Source organism: Mycteria americana, chromosome 17 (assembly GCF_035582795.1).
Source record: "Mycteria americana isolate JAX WOST 10 ecotype Jacksonville Zoo and Gardens chromosome 17, USCA_MyAme_1.0, whole genome shotgun sequence".
NCBI lineage: Eukaryota > Metazoa > Chordata > Aves > Ciconiiformes > Ciconiidae > Mycteria > Mycteria americana.
Window position 1 is genome coordinate 2,618,434 of NC_134381.1, and position 19,799 is coordinate 2,638,232.

Below are 19,799 nucleotides of genomic sequence, written 5' to 3' on the forward strand. Positions count from 1 at the left end.
ATTATGAAAAGGTGCCCAGAAATTAAGCCTTGCAGCCAAAGTACCTTCACATTCAAGCTTACGAATAGTTACCTCTGCTCCTAACCCCGTTCTCTCCTGCTCACCTGCGCACTGCCACTGCCACCGGGGCCACAGCGGGGAGGAGCGGGCGCCTTGCAACTGCAGTCGTGCATCAGCAGAGACACCGGCACGGTGGATCAGTGCAAATCCCGCCTGCTCGGCCCACTGCTCGGCCCACTGCTCGTCCCACTGCTCGGCAGGAAAAAGCCTGAGCCAGCGGATGCTTTCCGAGACATCACCTCTCTCTCTAGCAATAGTCTCACAGCCGTGCCCAGCAAAACAGAGGGAGCTGAGGAAGCAGAGTGAAGCAGAAGCAGGTCTTTTATGACAGAGCTTTCAGATGCCAAAGGAGAACACAGTGGTAATGAATGCTGCCTGCAGCTGGCTAGAGGAATCCTATAATCCTTGGTGGGGAGCTCTTAAGATGGGTATCCACCCCTAGGACAGATCCACACACATTTTCTATTTACCAGTACTGGATTCTTCTCCAGAAGAACTGGGTGCAACCCCAAAGAGAAACTCCAGTGATACCAGTATGAGGGTTGTACCTGCAAAGTTCGTGTCCCCATTCATTCAGTTGAGCTAAATGGATGAAGCTTTCTTAATCTTCCTCAATTTTTTCTGATCTTGATTTATCCTAGTAGCCCTCTTGTAGGACCATCCAAATTCTCAGTGTCCTCTATGAAGCAGACATCACTGTTGGACTCAGACCAAGAATGACACAGCTCCTCCCCACATACAGGGGGTACCACCCAGACACTTCTCTTCAGTGCTCCCCTGATCATATGCTCCAAAGTCGTAGCTTTCTTGGCTACAGCTTTGCACTGGCAGTTACTCACTCAGTTTTCACGCAGACCAGAGCAAAAGAACATGATTAAAAGTCACCATAGCTTTGTACGTTAGCATCTCAGTCAGCTGAGCCCCAGTCTAAAAAGAGAAGCAGTCTAGGCTTTGCAGGTGGGGTAAGTGCACGTACGCAGGCATGGCACTCTGGAGATGGGCATGAACTTCCCAGGTCAGGGAAACTTTACCACCCCTCAGTGATACACCAAAGCCTTTGAGTCCTTGCTGTCCATGCTACAGCCCTAACTGTCTAAGCATGACCTGCTCCTTTGCTCCTGCATTTTTACTTCTGCATGTATCTCTATTAAATGCATGTTCTCCGAGACTTCTCAGCAGCATTTAGCCCACAGTGCATTTACCCTTTTTTACCATCTCACACACTTTTTTCTGCCAAGATTATCGGCAAGGAATTTATACACTCAGGGAGGAGTTTATACGCTCAGCTAGACTTTGATAAAAATACACCACCACACTCACCAAAAGGAGATCCATGGTGAAGACTTTAGTTGTCAACCTTGAACCTCACTCTGGCTTACCTGAATCAAATATTCTTCTACCATGAACACCAGGGGAGAGCAGGCACTGAAGACCTCACGGGGTCACACACTTGCCCTCAAACACTAGCATAAGCAGTGGCTGTGCAGACAGGGAAATCATGTAAAAAATGAGGAAGAGCAGGATATTAAGAGGCAGTGAAGAAGGGACAGAGTAAGTGGGACTAGTGTAGGGGAAGGAGGAGGTAAGTGCAAGTTTCGTACAAATGAAAGTGTCTAAAAAAGGCTGAAAACAAGATCTTGAAACATCTGTGCCAGGGAGTAGGGTTTTGGTCAACCCACTGTGTTGGCCAAACTCAGCCACCCCCCCAAAACAGGGACCTGCCAACCCCATCCCAGGCCAGGAGTGCCAGGAACTTGCAGCACAACACTTGGGATGAGAGAGGAAAGCCTCTTGCCCTGCATAGAAGAGCGTAAAACCTGGGCATGCCGGTCCTTGTCCTCCAGACTCCTGGCAGAGCTGGGCATTTCAGAGTTCAAGGGAGGACCATCCTGATCTGCAGACCCTGCCGGGATGGCAGAAAAAGAGAGCTGAGAAGGGAGTGAGCATGGCCCACGCTGTGAAGGTACCTCAGGGCTTTGGAAAGTTGCCTCCAGGTACATTAGAGACGGACCGAAAAGGACAAAGCCCACGTTCGACACCTCGTGCGCAATCGCCTGCATCACGCTGGTTCCTCTGGCACTCCACAGGCTGGAGGGACTTCAGAAGACCATAAAAGCGGGAATTGCAACAAAGTCTAGACAGGATGTGATTAAGGCCTGAATAAGGATTGCCCCAGAGGTAAGGTCAGGGAAAGGACAGATCCTGGCAAGCCTCCAGAGAGATAGGTTGATTCCTTCAGGAGATGGGAGAGAGCTTGCTCAGTGACAAGGATGCAGTGCGTGATGTGGAAACTACCAAGGGGAAAAGATTCTGGTTTGGGTTTGGGTTTTTTGTTTTGGTTTTGGTTTTGGTTTTTTGTTTTTTTTAAATAAAAAAGAAACAGGACCTCCTTCTCCAGCCCCCGCACCTGGGCTCCCCGCTCTCAAGCCACTTATTAGCCAAAGCAGAATAACATGCAGAAAACAGTCCTGCTGCAAACCACAGGAGCAGTGGTCCAGTTTGAGAGAGGCTGGGTGGGAGGAGCAGTGGGAAAATGGAAAACCACATGGAGCAAGGAAAAAAGGACCGATCGGAAGCAAGACAGCCTCTGTTCGGGCAGCAGAGAAGGCTGGAGAGGGAGTGAGCTCGAGTCCAGCAAAAAGAGAAGTCAGAGCCCTTCTGTACCAGGGGAAACTCCGTTGATGTCCAGGCTATTTTAGGTCTTCCTGGCTTCAGAAGTTTAGGTTTCCTTGTCTCACAGCCCATCAGGACCAAAGCAGACACTCTTGCTCCACTGGAGAAGGGGAGTCTCTGGCCTTCCAGAGACCTGCACCGATTCCCTGAAGCTCTGCAAAGCCTGCCATGACCCTGCGACACACTGCAGACATGAGAAAGCCCTTCCCCAGGGACACGGCTGATGTCCCGGTGTCGCTGCCTACAACTGTCAGCTCCCGGCAATATGGGGCTCAGCACCACGTCTGGGTTCGCACCAAGGGAAAGGCTCCTGCCTTCCAAAGCAGCCGCCGCCACATGCTTGTTCCCATTCACTGCTTCTATTTTTTCACTACGCTTAGTCACAACCTCTTGCCTTGCCCCTCTGCCAGGCTTACACGGACATCAAGGCCTCAAGGCACCATCATTCGCAAACGCTGTCTCACGTTCCTGGCCAGCATACAGCATCCTGCCCTTTCCTGGCAGCAGCCCCAACTGGGAAATCCTCTTCCAGCCTCACGCTCATCCTTAGGGCATCGTAAGCAAACAGCGTCCTTTCCCTGAGACATCCTCCTTCTGATCCTGCCTACAGCTGGGTGCCTGAAATGGCTAACGTGGCCATTTGGAGACAGAGCAGCACACCCCCTCCAAACATGCTTGTCCTGAGGCTCTCCATCGTCTAAATATGAACACCCCCGTGCTCCACCCAGGCTGCAAATGGCATTAGTTATTCATAATTATTCCACATTTGGGTACTACAGACCTCTGAGTCTGACCTGAAAGCGAGCAACTCCAAACCACCCAGGAGAAGCATCCTGACTTCAGGCTGGCCACCGTATTTCCAAGCCATGGCAGCACAGCTGCTCTACACAGCCATGTGTTTACCTCATTTTCATTCATGCAGGTGCCCAGAAGACCCTGAGCAGCAAAGAACAGCAGGACAGATAGGGAAAGAGTTTTATTTACAAATCAGTGACGAGTTTCCTAATGGATCATGCAATGTTTCATGTACTTTGGCAGAAAGAAAATTAAAAAAAGCAATTCAAGTCAAAGCAAGGAATGAATTGCATGTTGAAAGCCAGAAGGAGAGAGGAGCCACTTAATATAACACGGCCTTGTACTGTTTTGTACAGACCGGCGATATGACACGTCTCTGGTATTCTGCTGTCGGCCACCCAGAAGGTGTTACCCAGAAACTCAGAGCAGTCAAGTAAAAATTCCTCTATGGCTCTGAAGATGACACATTGTTCACTCCAACTAAATTCAAAACAAAATTATTCTGTACAGTGGTGAGATTCTCTGAAAACGCCCCAAAAGAAACAGCAGCTTCCTTCAGCACTAGCGCGCAACGCGTGAGCGGGCTCTCCCAGCTGCTGCTTCCTCTGTCCCAAATTCCAGGGCTTTGCGGACTTTACAGTTGGAAGCAAGTGAAGCCAGCAGCAAATGTAACCAACACTTCCAAACTCTGCCAGTTTGATGTTGAAAGTTGTCACACACACAGGTTCAGCATGTAGCCAAAGCTTAGTTGTTTCCCCAGATTTCTAACAGCCCACCGATAACATTGCAGAACAGAAGCTGAAGTAAGAAAAAGGAGAGGAATTTGGACATGTGACTTGTTTCAGGAACTAAATTTCTGAAAACCCCTGTAACAAGTTCTCTGTCTAGTTCTAACTTGGCACAAAGTATTCTTAAACTCCCTCTTTCTGAGTCTGCCGGTGGTCTCAGCTGCTGGGCTGTAACTGGCATGTAATTGCCATGAGCAGTTTCTTTGTAAGCATGAAAGAAGACAAGAAAAAAAGTTGATTTCTAGCAGAGAAGCATTTTGATATTTAGTTTATCCCATGATAAACTGACTACAAGTTTTTCCAAATATCATATATATTCATATAAGTACTGCACAATAAAACATTTCCCTTCTCAATCTACTATGTAAGACTGCAGAAGAGCACATTTAGAAAGCTCAGACAGCATGGAAAGAGTCTTACCTGTATAGTCCTGCTTCTGCTCTCGTGAAGCAGCAGCTCCTCTGACAGAAGCAGAGTCCGGGCTGGGTTGCAGAGATCTAGGGGCTACATTTGAAAGGGGGAAAAAAAAAAAAAGAAAAAGAAAAAGAAAAAAGAAAGAAACAGTCAAACCTTCCACTGGAAGTGTGGTTTGCCAGAAAAACTTTCCGCCCACCAAACCCACTTTCTCTTCACTTTAAGCTGAAACTCATTCAGGGAGAAGCCACCCCACACTGCACTCAAAAGGACAGAAAGTCTGCAGTCCAGCTACACGATAAAAAGAAAGCTTTACACTTAACACCTACGTCAGAACCATCTATAAAAAGACAATCGGCCGCTTGCCTCTTTGTACGTTAACTGTTCCGCACAGCGCGGGCTTGGTTATGGGCGCTTTTAGCAGGAAACACAACCACAGCGGTGGCACGTTAGGTTCTCACGTCCCTCAGACAAGAGTATTTGCTACATGATTTTATGGATTACTCTCGCAGTAAGGTAGAGCAACTTTAAGAAGGCTGCCCTTTCTCATGCCACGCTGCGCTCTCGGCTCCCCAGTCAGCACCATCTCTGTTTAACGCTGGAGACGAACAGGACAGGTTCAGTTGTCCTGACTGCAGAACAAACCCTGCAAAACCCGCCCCGGACGGTCCTCCTGAGCAGCACGGCCAGCAGGCACGTGAGGGTACCTGCACAGGGGCCTCGTGGTACGAGACAGCGCGAGGCATCAAAACCAATTCCTGAGGCGGCAGAAACACCCCAGACTCAGTCCGAGACGCAAGTCCTGGGAGTAAAGAGCCAGAAGTGCCAGCTGCGTTCCTACCAAAAGGCAAACTGCAGACACAGCCGGGGCTGGGGAATGCACTGGTGCTAACATGAAGGGCCACCCGGGTGCCGTCGGGGAGGAGGGAGGTGAGCGTAAGCCTGCCCCCCAGCACCAGCCCAGCCCCACGTTTGTGCCCAAGCAGTCCGCTGGCTCAGGCCAGAGCGACAGACAACATGGATCGTGGGTTTGAGCCCAAAGGAATCGCCAGTCTGAGCCGACATGACAGCGTCATTGCTGCTAGCAGGGGAGGACAGATGGTTCCCCACAGCCTCAGAGATGAAGGTATTCATCAGTAATATACTTAAATGTACAGGACCAGATGAGGTTTTCTGAGGCTCTGGCCATATGAAGGACAAAATGGAAGACACAGAGGTAGGTACAGCTACTACCACCAAATTCAGGGCTAAATTTTAAGAAAAACATTTATGGAACTGGGGAGTGAGAACATCCTCTGTCAAGCCATTACTGCTCTGGATCCTTGTCCATGATTTTAGTGCTGGCCACCAGCTAAAACTAAAACACCTTTGTTTGCACACTATAATTAACAGCACAAAGAACCCACAGGAAGAAACCATATTGATCTTCAATTACTTGAAGTTGGTTGCTGAAGCCCAGAAGCTGGGATACCTTCTCCTGACTCAAGCAAGCACCCGAGGACCAGATATGAAAGCTGAAAAGGGAAAAAACTCCAACAGTCTCTTGGGCAGGACACAATTCCCTTCGAGAAAGTACCCAGCACTGTGCTGAGTACAGCCAGCTCCAGAGGAGAGAGCTGAGGATGACAAGGGATCCATGCATTCATGGTATATACTGCTGGGAAATATATCCACCTTGCATGACAGCCTGGACCCAACCTACAGCAGCAAGCTCTGATACGACCTGCTGTGCTGGGCACTGATTGCGTGAGATCCGTAACGCCTCGCTTCCAGCTGCGCTTACCTGCACAAAGACGGGGAACACCAGCACTTTGGGAGCCAGCGTCACGTACGTGCCGTAGCTGGAGTGCGGGATGTGTGGCCTCACTATGGTACAGTTCTGGTAGTTCCCGTAGCTCTTCATCGTCTGCACGGTCTTCATCAGCCTGGATTTTCTCCCAGACCCCATGTGCGACTTCCCTTTACATGCATTTCCTGGACCGACAGGGGAAGCGGAAAGAAACACAGAATCAGAAGAGAGCTCCTGCAGAGCTGCTGCATGCTGCTGGCTTGGCTCCTGCTCTTGCAGGCTGGAGGAGGGCACGTAAAGCCTAAGGGCAATAGCTGGAGCCGAGAGCTGCAGGGACATTTGTCACTCTGCTATCAAAGTTTCCCAGGGATTCACGAAATAACAGCACTAACTTCATTTTTCCTAATGCAAATGAGATGTCCCTTGACATTTCTGCTCAATCAAGAGCTACTCACTTGTCAGGCCAAGGACTGAAGTGGATCACACCAGCAGCACAAACACATCTATGTACATACAAACGAAAACCCAAGGAAGTCACAGCAAGCTCAGCTGCAGGCCAGCACAGCCGTCTGTTGGGGGTATGCTGCCTTCTTCACAATTTACGAATATGGTACTTTGGCGGAAGAACATGGTACTGTTATACGCACCTCCCTATGCAGTACTGAACATATGAAATAAGAAATACAGAACAACCCCAAACAGGACTTTAAACGGTCATTCTTGAATCACAGGAGCACCAAGGAGGTTCCCACCATCAGAGAATACCTGCCTGCGCCACTGAACCCTTCCCTTTCCAGGGAGAGGAAAACCATCTGTGACTAACTCAGGGTGGGAGGGGAGAAAAAAAACAAAAAAAAAAGCAACACAACACAACAAAAAAAAACAAAAACAAAAACAAACCCCCCACACACACTGGAAATTTAAACATTTTTAAACTTGTGTGGATAAAAATGTGTGGACAGTTTTATCCACACAAGCCCTGCTTGCTCTGGATTCTGGGCATGGGAGTTAGCAAAGTGCAAGAATTTCACGTCATGGGGCGCTGGGTGGTGGGTTAATCACAGTTTTTAGAAGATACTAAGCTTGGAGGTGTCAGAGAAAGGGACAGAAGTGAAAAACACATTCATGCGCATGGGATCAACCCATGCCTTTCCAAATCGCTCCCAGGGATGTGCTGGTTACTCAGACATGGGGGTGTATTTATAAAGGGTGACCTCATTTTGCATGAGGCTGGCACATCATCCACTGGTTTTCAGCATTACATTTCAGTGCTGGAAGAAGTCCAAGCAGCCTGACTGGTTTTTCGCTCTGTCCCTCTTCACCGCAGAAAGCCGTTATCCTCATCCAAAGGAGGGATTACACAGAAGCTTTCCTTTGCAGCCTCCCACCTCAGCTGGTCGAGCAGAGCTATGCCTCTTCCCAAGGAGCCAACAGCAGCTACTGCAGCCACTCCACACCTGCCAGTCCGCATGGCTAGAGGCCAGGGGACACTAGGTGGTACGTCAAACCAGTCCCAGAATCTCTAATGTAATTTATAATCCTGTGATTGAAAGCATTATTGATATTTATCAACAATTATCATTGTTCCCCGCTAGCTGCTGCGTGGGCGAGTCCTTCCTTCCCCTATTGCTGGGCAGTTGCTGCTATATAGGATTTCTGAGCCCTTTCCTCCTAGCCCAGAGGAATGCCTTTGAATACATCCAGCAAGCTCCCACCAGCGTTTTGTCTCGCGAGCGCAGGCACGGGACGTGAGGTGCTCTGAGGATGCTCTGCCTGGATAGAAACTACCGTTTTCTCAGCACCAGCGCAACGAGGCGAGAGCATCACAGGCTGCTGGGAGCCGGTGCCTGTATGCACAACTGGCTGCGAGCAACTCGATGGTTTGGTGGGGGATCTGTCGGAGGCAGCAGTGCTAAGGAAGGCTTTGTGCATCCTCCTCCCCAGACCCATCGCACGGAGCCGGGATGAGACCAACACACAGGACCAGAACCAGAAGGGAGCTGCAGAGCTGCTGCCTGCTGGGCTGCTCTGCTCTCAGCTGTGCTGGGACAGCACGGTGCAGTTGTGAAACATTTCCCATTAATGACATTAATCCAACAGGCCCAAGGGCCTCGGCATTCTCTGGCGACCGCAGCATACAGTTTTGGCCATCCCCGGTGTCCCCAGGCCCACATCTCTCCTGCCGTACGCAAACTCCCATCGCGGCAGCAGCAGGACCTACCGCACTGGGGACAGAAGGTGGGACAGGGTCACGTTCCCCAAGAGCCCTTAACCCCAGACCACGTCCCACTGGGCACCAGCAACCTGTGCTCTGTCCCAAAACTTGCAGGCAACAACTCCAACAGGAACTGAATGTGTCTGTAACCAAAGCTTCGTGCCTTCTTCAAAAGAAGCCCCGCTGAAGAACTGAAGTATTTTCTCCCTCCCCCCTGCAGCAGATGAACCAAACTAGCCCGGGTCCAGCAGGCAGAACTCTCCACTTGGATTTTAACATACCCAGGCGAGAAACTGGAGCGTTAGCCCAGGATCCTCCCCCAGAGTGACATCTCGGGAGCACGTGTGAGCAAACCCTGCCGCAGCTCCCTGCCAGAGGGGAGTGCCAGCAGAGACCCCCAGCCCCCCCTCCAGCCAGCCAGCCCCCGGCGCTTCTGCTCCCACCACAGCCGCTTTCCGCAGGGTGGCTTCTGCCTTTGCACTATAACAGATACCCGTAACCTTCCCAAGCAGAAATGAGCCAAAACACTTCTGAACATGGCTCAGAGCAGATAAGATCTTGTCCAAAGCAAATATACGAACCTACCCAACATTACATATTCCATTAAGTATTAGGAAATAGCACGTTTACTTTCAGATAAACGCCAGCAGAGCCAGACCGTGCTCTGTTGGCAATCCAGACCCGCTGTTTACTGCTTGCTTTAACAGCCTGCCTTTGCCGGGGGGTGGTCCTCGTGACCCAAAAGGTTGTTTCCACCTCTAAGTGCAATAATCCTGACGTTTTCTCTTTTCCCTTTTTCACGGTTGCACTGCCAGATAAGATCAAAACACGAGAGACAGCTCAACACAGGACAGATACCATCTGTCTGGGCTGTTCAGGATCTGCTTTTCCTCTTATCCCTAAATCACCTTGTTTTATCAGAGGAATTCATCACCTGCACAAGTCCTGTTTTCTGCACACTGGCACAGAAAGGCATCCAGCCTGCCCGAAGCGTCAGCTCCCGTCACTGGGTGACCGGTGGCCAGCTCTGCACCGCCATGCTTAATCACTGCTCGGGTTAACTAGTGCATTCTTCCCTCTGAAGACTTAACATTAAATAAACTGAAAACAATCACTAACAATTGTTATGGGAAGAAGCTTGAGTCTTTCAAATTCCACCCTGCTGTAAGAACAAGTCCCCGTGGTCCAGCTCATCTTTTCACAGGATCCGCAAACAGCAGGAAAGAGTTGCAATTATCCACGGTACAAAACATCCCCTGCAGTTGAGCTGCGGAAAATTCTTCTGGCCGCAGAGCTCCAGGGCTGGGAGCATCCAAGGCAGAGGGGCCTCGGCCCCACACTGCTCCCTCCCGCTCCCCAGCACCCCCACCATGGCTTTGCCAGCCCCACACTTTGCCTTCTACGGACACTGCCCCACCATTACAGGCAGCACAAAATTTTCTAGCTGGAAATTGTGCCGATAGCTGTGCCTGCACCAGGGAGGGACTGCTGAGTTAAAGACACTCCCGCAAGATCATGGCTAGGAGGCCAGCTCTGCTGCAGACACACAGCTCATCCTAGGGGCATCCTAACAGAGCAGGGTGCAAGCGTGGCCTCCCAAAGCTCCTGAATCAACAAACTGGCAAGAGGCGGTTCTGCATGGAGCTGGGCGTGCTGAAAATCGCAATTGCAAGTTCAACAGCACCCAGTGAACACCTTAGGGAGTATGTCCAGGCCTCGCTGTTCTTGGATTGCTTCTGTCCCCAGTTTCCTACTTGAAATGACGGTCACCTGTTGATATCTACTTCAGGGAGACCTTGTGTTAGCCTCTGCTCCCCCTCTCACAGCCCGGGATCCATGCAGTGCCCTGCCACACACCTCGCCCCACTCTTCCTGCAAGCTCATCTATACCCGGTTCTCCAGGAAGGCCAAGCATACCCACTGCAGAAAATGAGTTTATGCTTCAAAGGGGTTTTGAGGAGAGCTGGTCCAGAGACTGCCAGAGACCTTGTAGCAGCTCAGGAAATTAGTATTCCCCAAACCTCACTGATATCTGTACAAATCTGAGTTATGGCCATCCTCACTCCCTTCGTAATAAAATGAAACTCAAAGCAGGAGCCACAGTATTAGCACCCCCAGCAAGGCATCGTGCACGAGCAGCTAAACACGTCACGGAGAGGCCCAAGACACATCTGGGGAACTGCCACAACAACAACACTTAGCACTTTCACACTTTATGCTTTCATCATGCCCCTGATGGAAAGTCCCTACCACCAGCCTCCCTTCTTCAACCGCTCTGTGAGCTCCCACAGAGACCTTCTCACCATGAGGCTCACCCAGGGACATCAGCAGTTGCGCTCTCCTCTGGGCGTGGGGGTAGTGTCCTTGCTTTTAAGTTTGACGCAGAGAGTAGGAAGATTATACTACCCAAAAGCCCCAGGCTTCTGCCACTGTCCTCAAAACGTGAGGGCAGCATTGCAGGGCTACGGGCAAGGATTCGCTAGTGCTAGAAAGCCCACGTTGAGCTCTGCTAGGTGCTCTGAGCAGCGTTTTCAGCTTATCAGCAGCTTACCCACAGTAGCGTTGTTCTCTTGATAGACGGGCCTCAGCAGCTGTAAGACACAACCCAGAAAGGACACAGTCACCTGAAGGAGGCTTGAGATAGACTTTACAACAACCAGCTGCAAATTTTAGCATGCCAAACCCAGCAAAGCCAAAGCACTCCAGAGAGGTGAAAATCATTTTTGCCCTATTGCCAGCAGAAAATGAGAGCAATGACTTGCACTGTGGTCTACGCGGTGGAAACGCTTCCCATACCCTTACCCCTTGAGTGAGCCCTGGGAGGAGGCAGCAGGACATTCACCCCGGCTCTACAGTCCTAGCGGTAAATGTTTTAAAAAGATCGTGAAAGCTCCACCAAGGGACACAGGTCTGGCTTGTAAAAATGGAAGTGTTTGCTCCAGCAAACACTTAGAGATGATGCTCAATAAGGCTGAAGCACAGGCCAAGAGAGGACCCAGCAAGCACAGCCAACAGCCACGTGCAGTCACTTGAGCGTGGGGCTGGGAAGCAGCCCTACCTGGCTCCCCGGGTTCAAAGGCGCTAAGATGATGTAGTTCTGGTCTGCAGTGGAGGGGACCCGGGACAGGGGTGGCATGGTGTTCTGGCTCCGCTTGCCAATCTCCGTGTACCTCTCCCAGCTGTTCAGCACCAGCCCATCACTCCCATCATACAGTATGTGGCAGCTCCGACGCTGCTCGGGCCGCGGAGGCATGGTGCTGTTCTTTTCCCGCTTGTTGGGTGGTGACTGGAGGTCGTAGGCAGACTTGCAGGATGATCTGCGGATCATGCCTTCGTGTCCTGACTTGACCTGTGGGACGAGCCTCCAGACCAGTAGTATGATCTCAGTGGGACAGTTCCTGAGAGAGAGATGGCACGGGGCACGTCAGAGATGGAGCAGTAGGGAGTGAGGCACCCAGCATCGCTCAGACAGCCATGAGCCCTTCAGTCCTTCCTCCCTCCAATGCCTCTGCCCCGTCCTGCCCTCGCCAGCCCCTGCCATCCTGTCTTCTACCCCAGAAAATCTTCTCCCAGTCTCTTACATCTCTCAAAGCCTTCCCCCTCCCATAGCCACTCAAAGCTCCTGCTGCCCTGCCCTGGGCTCCTGCAAATCATCTCTCCCAAAGCCCTGCACTGATGCTTTGGGTGAATACTCACCGGATTTCATGTGCCAGCTCTACACATTTCCAGTGCTCCACGGGCTGCTCGTTCAGCTGCAGCACCGTGTCGAGCTGCTGCAGACCTGCCTTTTCTGCTGGGCCACCTACGGAGAGAAGAGACAAATGCCAGTCACCTGCTGGACAGAGAGCTGAGAGTATGAGGGGGAGGGGAAGCCCTGGGGTGAGGAGACACCCAAATAGCTTCACAGCTCGCACCACTCACTCCTCCGAACCCAATCTAACACCCACACCTGAAAACGAAGTGGGGCCAGCTAGCCTGGAGCTTCACCTTCCAACATGCACGCACACACACACAGCGCCTGGGACAAAGCCATAAATGCTCTCTCAGAGCTATTGCATGAACTTCCCGCGTTTCCTGGTGTGCGGTGGGGAGCACCAGGTACAAGGGACACCAAGTCCATCCCACAGGTCCACACCGAGAGGATCTACTCAGGCTCCTGAGGGCTCCCACGATCCTGTTCCCCTCTGTGCCCCTGTCCGACACCCCCCTCCCCGGATGTTTTCCATAGGTCTCCCGACCAGCCGGATGGTTCTCAGGTTGGAGAGGGAAGGGAACAAAATCTCTGCAAATTACTGCACCACACTGCCAAAATAGTGGCACAGCGCTAACCCAGTGGCCTCTGACCTCATTAGAGGCAACAGAGAGTTCATTAAGTGAAGCTTCTTGGAGGTAACCAGTCCTGCAAGGCATGGGAGCTGCTGAATCACAGCATGCTCTGGGAAGCAAAAAAGGAGCAGAGTCATTCATTCACACTAAGGGATGAAAATGATCTGATCTCTTACCGGAGTCCACTGCCTGCACGCGGACTGGGGAGTCGCAGCAGATTGTGAAGCCAAACCCATCGCTTCCTCGAGGGATCGTAATCTGAAGAGAGACACCGGAGTCACCCTGTTAAGCGGGAAAGCAGCCACTGCGCGTGATCAGCGAGCATCCTCCCCTTCACCCGCATGCTGCCCCGCAGCCTTTGGAAATGCAGACACACAGCGTTTCTAGAAGCGGTCGCAGAGACCAAAGGAACCGTCACTCTGTGAACCCCAGGGACAATGGGTCTCTTCCCCTGCTCCAGCCAAAGTGGGGTGGAAAAGGTGCTAAAAAGCAATGGCAAATCGAGCTGAGGATCAACAGAGAGGAATGCCACAAAACGAGTGTTTATTGAGCATACGCAAGTCTCCACTCGCGACTCTTGCAAGTGTAAGGAAAGGTCTGATAAGCCATTAGAAAGGAAAACCTGACGGTCTGGCTCTGACACCAATTTCTAACACTGTTTCTCTAAGCAAGCCACTTAAACATTCCATTTCCAGTTGGGCAATACAGAAATAGCAGCACTGCTCTGCTCCAGAGGAAGCCGGGAGGATCGGCACGCTCCTGTCTGCAAGGCATCTGCGCTGGAGCCGGCTCCGTATGCATCGCCCCATTAGCTGGGGTGAGTATGTTTTCTCTCGCTGAGTTTGGAGAGGATGGATGCTGTGTTGATTTACCCTCATTTCTCCTCCTGATTCAAGAAGCATTGAACTTATTAATAAAATACTTATTTTTTGATGTTGGCTTCCAGCAGCAGCTCAGCATGACAGTTCCTGTAAATACCTGATTATCCCCCAAGACATTTGTCAAGATCTTCGTTTTACCGACAGAGAAAAGAAAAGAAAAAATCCAACATCTGACCTGTATTATTTTGAGAACAAACAGTCAGAGAGAAAACGAGGAATTCAGCAGAAGCTGCCAAGGAGGGGAACTGGTTTCTCGCTCCTTTACCACAGGAGGGCAAACGCAGCGAGCTTTCATTTCTCTGCATCTTGTCCCTGCTTGATTGCTCAGCATAAAATCAGGCTTCAAAAGAGAAACTGTCTTTCCCTGGAAGGATCAAAAAGTAGGTCCAGCCCCACTACACTGAGTGTTTTTCTCTCTGGAGCTTGTTGGATCCTCAAACAGGGGAGGAGGTTGCTTGCGACTCTGCACCTTCGAACCAATCTCACATCTCAAATACAAAGCACAGGGGATCCGAGTCCTGCAGAAGCGTTACCATTGGCACCTCAGGAGCCAGCCCAGCATCTCTCCCACCATGGAGACTCCACAATCACTTCCCAGCACAAAGCTTCCCCTGTGCCGAGCGGTCTCTCACTCCTTCTCCCTGAGCTGGCTGGCTCTCGTCCACCGCCAACAGAGACACCTTCCCTGTGCCACTAAATAGCAGCTGCTCACTGCTGATGGCTCCCCTTCCTCAGCTCCCACCACCATGGCCATTACAAGGAGCTGAACGTCCATTTTTGCCGCTGTGCACAGAACTAAGAAATACAAGCATCTGACATAAGGTGGAAGGTGGGTGGCAAGGTGGTGAGAGACTCCAGCACCGCAGAGGCTCGCTGTACCCCTGACTTTGTCAAAAAGTGCAGAAGGAATTGTCAAAATAGAGAATTGAGGAGGTCTAAGACACAAATCACAGTCAGTTGTCATTAATACAAAGCAGACCAGCATTCCTGCACGAGACAGCCACTATAGCCCTGATAAGGAGTGGGCATTTTTAGTTAAGCTGGTTCTTTGTGCAGTTCCCAATATACACTGTCCCCCACCGCAGCTTTAGTATGACATGAAAGATTAGCACAGGAGCGCAGAGGAAAGCTGACCATGAGGTGGGAGCCCCAGTCCAGACCACGGGGGGGAAATTGTGTTTGAAAGTGCAGGAGCCTGGGACCTGCACAAGCAAAACCAGCACCCGGCATCGCACACCGAGCAGGTCCAAGAGGACTCGTGCTGGCTTTTACAGAGCACAGCAATCTGCTTCTCATGAAGTAAGTCGCCGCTGGTTGTGACCAGCTTCAAGCAACACTTGATTCCCAAATACATTCATATTAAAACAATTTTTAAAAGAGATAGTAGCAGCCTGGCAGCGACTCAGCTGCCTGCTGTGCCTGCCTCTCCTCTAATGAGTGGTAAATTGAGACACCGCCTCACAGCTTAGCACTCTCATCGTTGGCATGCTACCCTCAAGTTACACAGTAAACGCTCCCCCTCTATCCCCATTTACACACTGCAGCAACGGGCAGAGATCAGCCAGAGACACCTAGCTGAAGATGCTTTCCTTATATTTCCAATATTATAATTTACAAATTATAACGACAGCAAATCAACGCCCTAGAAACAGCACACACAGAGCCCAGAAATGGCAAGCAAGCCCACAGACACTCGTAAACTTAACCGAGACCTGCGGCAACGCACGCGTGCACATGCTGGCACACAGATTTTTTTCCATAGGAGATACAGACCTGTCTGTACCTCCGCTCCGAGCACACCTTGCAGAGTCCATTGAAGCGGTTCATGGCTAGAAACCCTAAACTCGCCGTTAGCCCATGAAAATGCAGTCCCCCGAAGCAGCCGTAATCCCGATCTCCTTGTATCACACGAGTGTGGAACAAACCACAGTCAAACTGGCATGACCGCCCATGGGAACCCAGCTCCAGAGAAGAATGGCAGGAAGCCACCTTTCACCTCCCCAGCCCCTGTCTGTGCTGTATGCCGCTTTACGATAAGCCAGAGGGCTTCCTGAAAACCCTAACTGACAAGGAAGAGAGAGAGTTTTATATTAAAATTCCTGTCAACTATTTAGTATTCCCTAGTCCCTGCTCTGTTGATGTGGCTTTTGTTCCCGCGGCATTCTTCAGCCGCACGGAGCACTTTGTTATTGCAACGTTCTCACAAACACTTTGAGGATGTTTAAGCGGCATTTCACAGGCACCGGCTGCGTGAGCTTCACTTCATTAAAAAGACAGCTTGCACTCATTACACTAGTAAAGAATAAGAGAGACTTTTTTTAACAAAAAGAAAAAAAAGAAAAAGCAGAGTTTGTTTTTGAAAGCACAGACCCAGAGGATACACACGTCCCAATGCTTTGTGCTCACAGAGTCACGGAGGGGGAAGCAGAGAGGTCAAATGAATGGCACCCATGGTGTAATTTTGGAATTAAAGACAAAGAGAAACTCTTAACCCAGCCAGCAGCAGGGCACAAAGCAAGGCTCAGTGAGTCTGCACCGTGCAGCCCTGACTGCCAGCGCTGCAGCACAGCCCCCTGGAGATGGGGTTGCAACGGAGAAGAAAGCACCTTCCACACTCCTACATGGGGATGGAAAGAGAGGAAAGGCTGAAGGGAACCCAAACCCTGGCTCCCTTGCACAGCAGCTGGGGTGGCAGGGCCAGGGGAGGGAGCACGAGGAGCCCCAGCGTTCCCAGGGGACCCGGCAGCACGGCGGGGCCGGCGGAGGCAGCGCCCGGGGCCGCTCTGGGCGCATTGTCCCAGCCTGCCGCACCGCCGGGCTGGAGCTGGAAGGAGGATCGGTCTTCCTTCCCAGCCACCATCTTTCAAGTCAGTGGCGGCTGCCGGAGAGGAAGGGAGGAGAGGGGCGCTGGCTTTGTTTGTCTTGCTCAATCCTACACTTTAAAACAAATAACTGAAAATGCAGCTGAGGGAAGCAGCAAAGCGGAATTCGGCACAGATAAATCACAGAGCCGGCTGAGCCAAATTTCCGATGCAGGCCATGTGTTTGCGTTCCCATTTCCCATCCTTGCCTTTCCTATAAATCACTGAGGCTCCACTATGGGCCTTTCCCTTCCCAGAGCAAACGGCCCTGAAAGGAGGAGGGGAGCAGACGCACCCGTCCACGGAGACACGGAGACGGCCAGGGACTGATGCTGGGTGGCAGGCAGCCGTCCAGCCCCGTCCCCATCGCTCCCAGTCGCCATCACTCCCAGTCAATGGCTGGTCTCTGTGGCAATATGCTGGAAAAACAGGAGGTCCCTGTATGGCAATGGGGAGCGAGTGTGGGGTTACTACCCACATCACCCACCTCCACCAACTGGCGCTCAATCGGGATGGCTAATTGCCTATAAAAGCCATGGTGTCGACAGGGAGACTGACGCAGCTCCCGCCTGAGCATCACCCTCACTAACACTCCGTCTCTTGGCTCGTTTGGAACCCCTCCGTGCAGGCTCCACTGCCAGCCAGCTCCCGACCCCACATCTTTGCAGCCCTGGTGGGTCACAGCCCTGTCATACCTACCTTCAGCTGCTTCATGGTCGCAGCATCCTGGCTTTCCTGCGCTGCACCCTGACTTCCCGGCATCGGCTCTGGAAAGGAAAAACAGGAGAGGAAAAAAAAGAAAAAGAAAGAAAGGCCATATCAGCCCGACAGCACACGTCCCCTGACAATCCCTCTCCCCCCACACACTATATACAAGATCTTTACATGTCATGGGCACATCTCCTCCAGGATGGGGCAGCCCTGCATGGCAGCAGCTGTGAGGTGGTTGCACATCTGGGACTGGCACTGCTGTCTCACCCTGCTCTATGCCAGCCTGTCCTCCTTCACACACCCTGGCAGCACAGCGAGGAGACCAAGGCAGGAGAAGAAGCTCCCCACCATCCTACACGGACCCCAGGAGCCAAACAGAGTCCAGCCATGGGATCAGCCCCAAGTCTGAGAGGCAGGAATCAGCATAGTGAAAGGCCCAGCAAGAGGAAGAGGTGTGGCTGCAAAGTTGGGGTCCCCACAGAGACCCCCAGACAGCCACAGGTAAGCAGGAGTGAGGCTTGAAACGGAGAGCTCGGTGCCTGTGCAGAGCCTGCTGAACCGGCCAGGATCTCCTCCATGCTGGTCTTTCGGGATGCTGGTGCCCACGGAGCATCACAGGGCTGAGAAGTGCTCATGGGGACATAGGTGCCATGGGGCTGGGGGCTGCTCCATGCCAGCACAGGGATGGACACGAGGCTGACTCCTCTTCCAAACCTTGCCAACACTCCCTGGGACATGCCAGCGGGGAGGCACACCTCTGCTCTGCTTCAGCCGCCGCGCGGCCACCTTCAGGTGCTTGGTCCTGCCCAGGTCCTCCCCGAGTAGGTAGTACCAGCCACTGATCTCCTGGTGGGAGGAAAGCAGCTGTCAATGCAGGGGCAGATACTCACCCCCATTTAACTCAGTCTGGTGGCCCACAGCCCCAGAGGGGTCCCCTTGCAGGAGCGGCCCCAGGTCAGTGCACAGAGGCTGCCCAGACCTGCTTGCACACAGCGGCACAGCCTGGAGTCCTTCTCTTGGGATACAGCAACAGCTATAATTCCATCCCCCCTGCAAGGAGGGACCAAGCATCACTGAAGTAACAAAAAACTGAAGTTTCTAGGTTTTTAGAGGGAGACAAGGTACAGAGAAACAGCCAGCCTCCAGTAAAACTGTCCATACTGTGTTTGCAGCAGCCAGCAGTCTCGCAGGCAGCACACAGCTCCAGCCCTATCACCAGAGGACGCCCAAACCAGCCTTCAGCAGTGCTGGGTGCTCCTCAGCGGGGCTCCCTTTGCCCCTGTCCCATACCCATGCGGCCAGGGCAGCAAAGGGGACAGAGCTGGCCTTGGCGATCCCTCGCCTCTCTTCCAGGGAGCTGCTGCTGTCTGCCATCGCTCCCCAGGCAGCCGGCAAAAGCCGGAGGGACAGCCATCCTGGATCAAGCCCAGGAGTCAGCTGGGGTTGCAGGAGCCACATTCCCAGTGGCCAGAGGAAGGGGTCCATTTTAAAATGAGTGTTTTAAATCCACAATGAGGAAACTGAGGAGGGGGGAATATCCAGCAGCATCATGCAGCACCCAGGAGACAGGGCCAGCTCATCTCAGCCCCCGCTGAGGTCCCAGGCGGACCACACGCCCCCAGCATCTCCTCCCATCCCTGCCAGAGGAGGGTGCTGCACATGGGTGCTATACACATGAACGCTCCATCCTCTCTGCACACAATGACACCTTGTGAAATCACTGCCAAAACGTGACAAGGAGGGGACAACTTTGGGGAGTCCAAATGTGACCGGAGCAGAGGCTCTTCCAGGGGCGAGCTGCAGTTGGAGCTGCTCTGCCTCATTATCTTCACTGTTATAAAAAGAGCTGCATCCCACTTGTCCAAATTCCAGAGGAGGCCATGCTCAAGCTCCCTCTTACCCGCTTCTCAGGTCATTGCCACAAATAGCTCCTTTTTAACCTCTTGCTAGGGAGTAAGTTTCCACACCTCAGGTGATGTATTAGCACTTTCACGAGCCCCTTCCAGCTTGCCAAGATACTCTGATGTGCCGACACCAGACCAGGGATGAAATCCCTAACCACTGGCAGCTAGGATGAAATATTTCCGTGTTTTAGTGGGTTGGCGGGAGTCATTTACAGCAGTAGTCTCGTAGGCGTCTTTAGGAAGGCAAACCCAGCTGATGTGAAAGCTGTATTACCAAGCAGCAGCCAGGCTGGGGCAGCAGTACTGTGACCAAAGCCGCAGCAGCGGGGACAGGATTCGGGCACGGGGACAGCCTGGCAGCACCACTGCCTCCAGCAACAGC

At 52.0% G+C, this 19,799-nt stretch overlaps 1 protein-coding gene across 4 annotated transcripts in view; it reads right to left on the bottom strand.

The window, feature by feature from the left end:
• Nucleotides 1-19,799, bottom strand: part of RGS3 (regulator of G protein signaling 3) — an 87,245-nt gene that overhangs the window by 49,146 nt on the left and 18,300 nt on the right. For 2 of the 4 annotated variants that reach the window (XM_075519469.1, XM_075519470.1), the window contains 8 exons: nucleotides 18,269-18,359; nucleotides 17,502-17,569; nucleotides 13,237-13,318; nucleotides 12,431-12,536; nucleotides 11,793-12,132; nucleotides 11,286-11,325; nucleotides 6,514-6,704; nucleotides 4,737-4,820 (listed from right to left, as the gene is read on the bottom strand). In XM_075519469.1, the coding sequence (XP_075375584.1) occupies nucleotides 4,737-4,820; nucleotides 6,514-6,704; nucleotides 11,286-11,325; nucleotides 11,793-12,132; nucleotides 12,431-12,536; nucleotides 13,237-13,318; nucleotides 17,502-17,569; nucleotides 18,269-18,359 (1,002 nt within the window). Of the gene's footprint in view, nucleotides 1-4,736; nucleotides 4,821-6,513; nucleotides 6,705-8,503; nucleotides 8,520-11,285; nucleotides 11,326-11,792; nucleotides 12,133-12,430; nucleotides 12,537-13,236; nucleotides 13,319-15,714; nucleotides 15,769-17,501; nucleotides 17,570-18,268; nucleotides 18,360-19,799 lie in introns of those variants that run through there. The other 2 variants (XM_075519472.1, XM_075519471.1) reach the window with 2 other exon arrangements.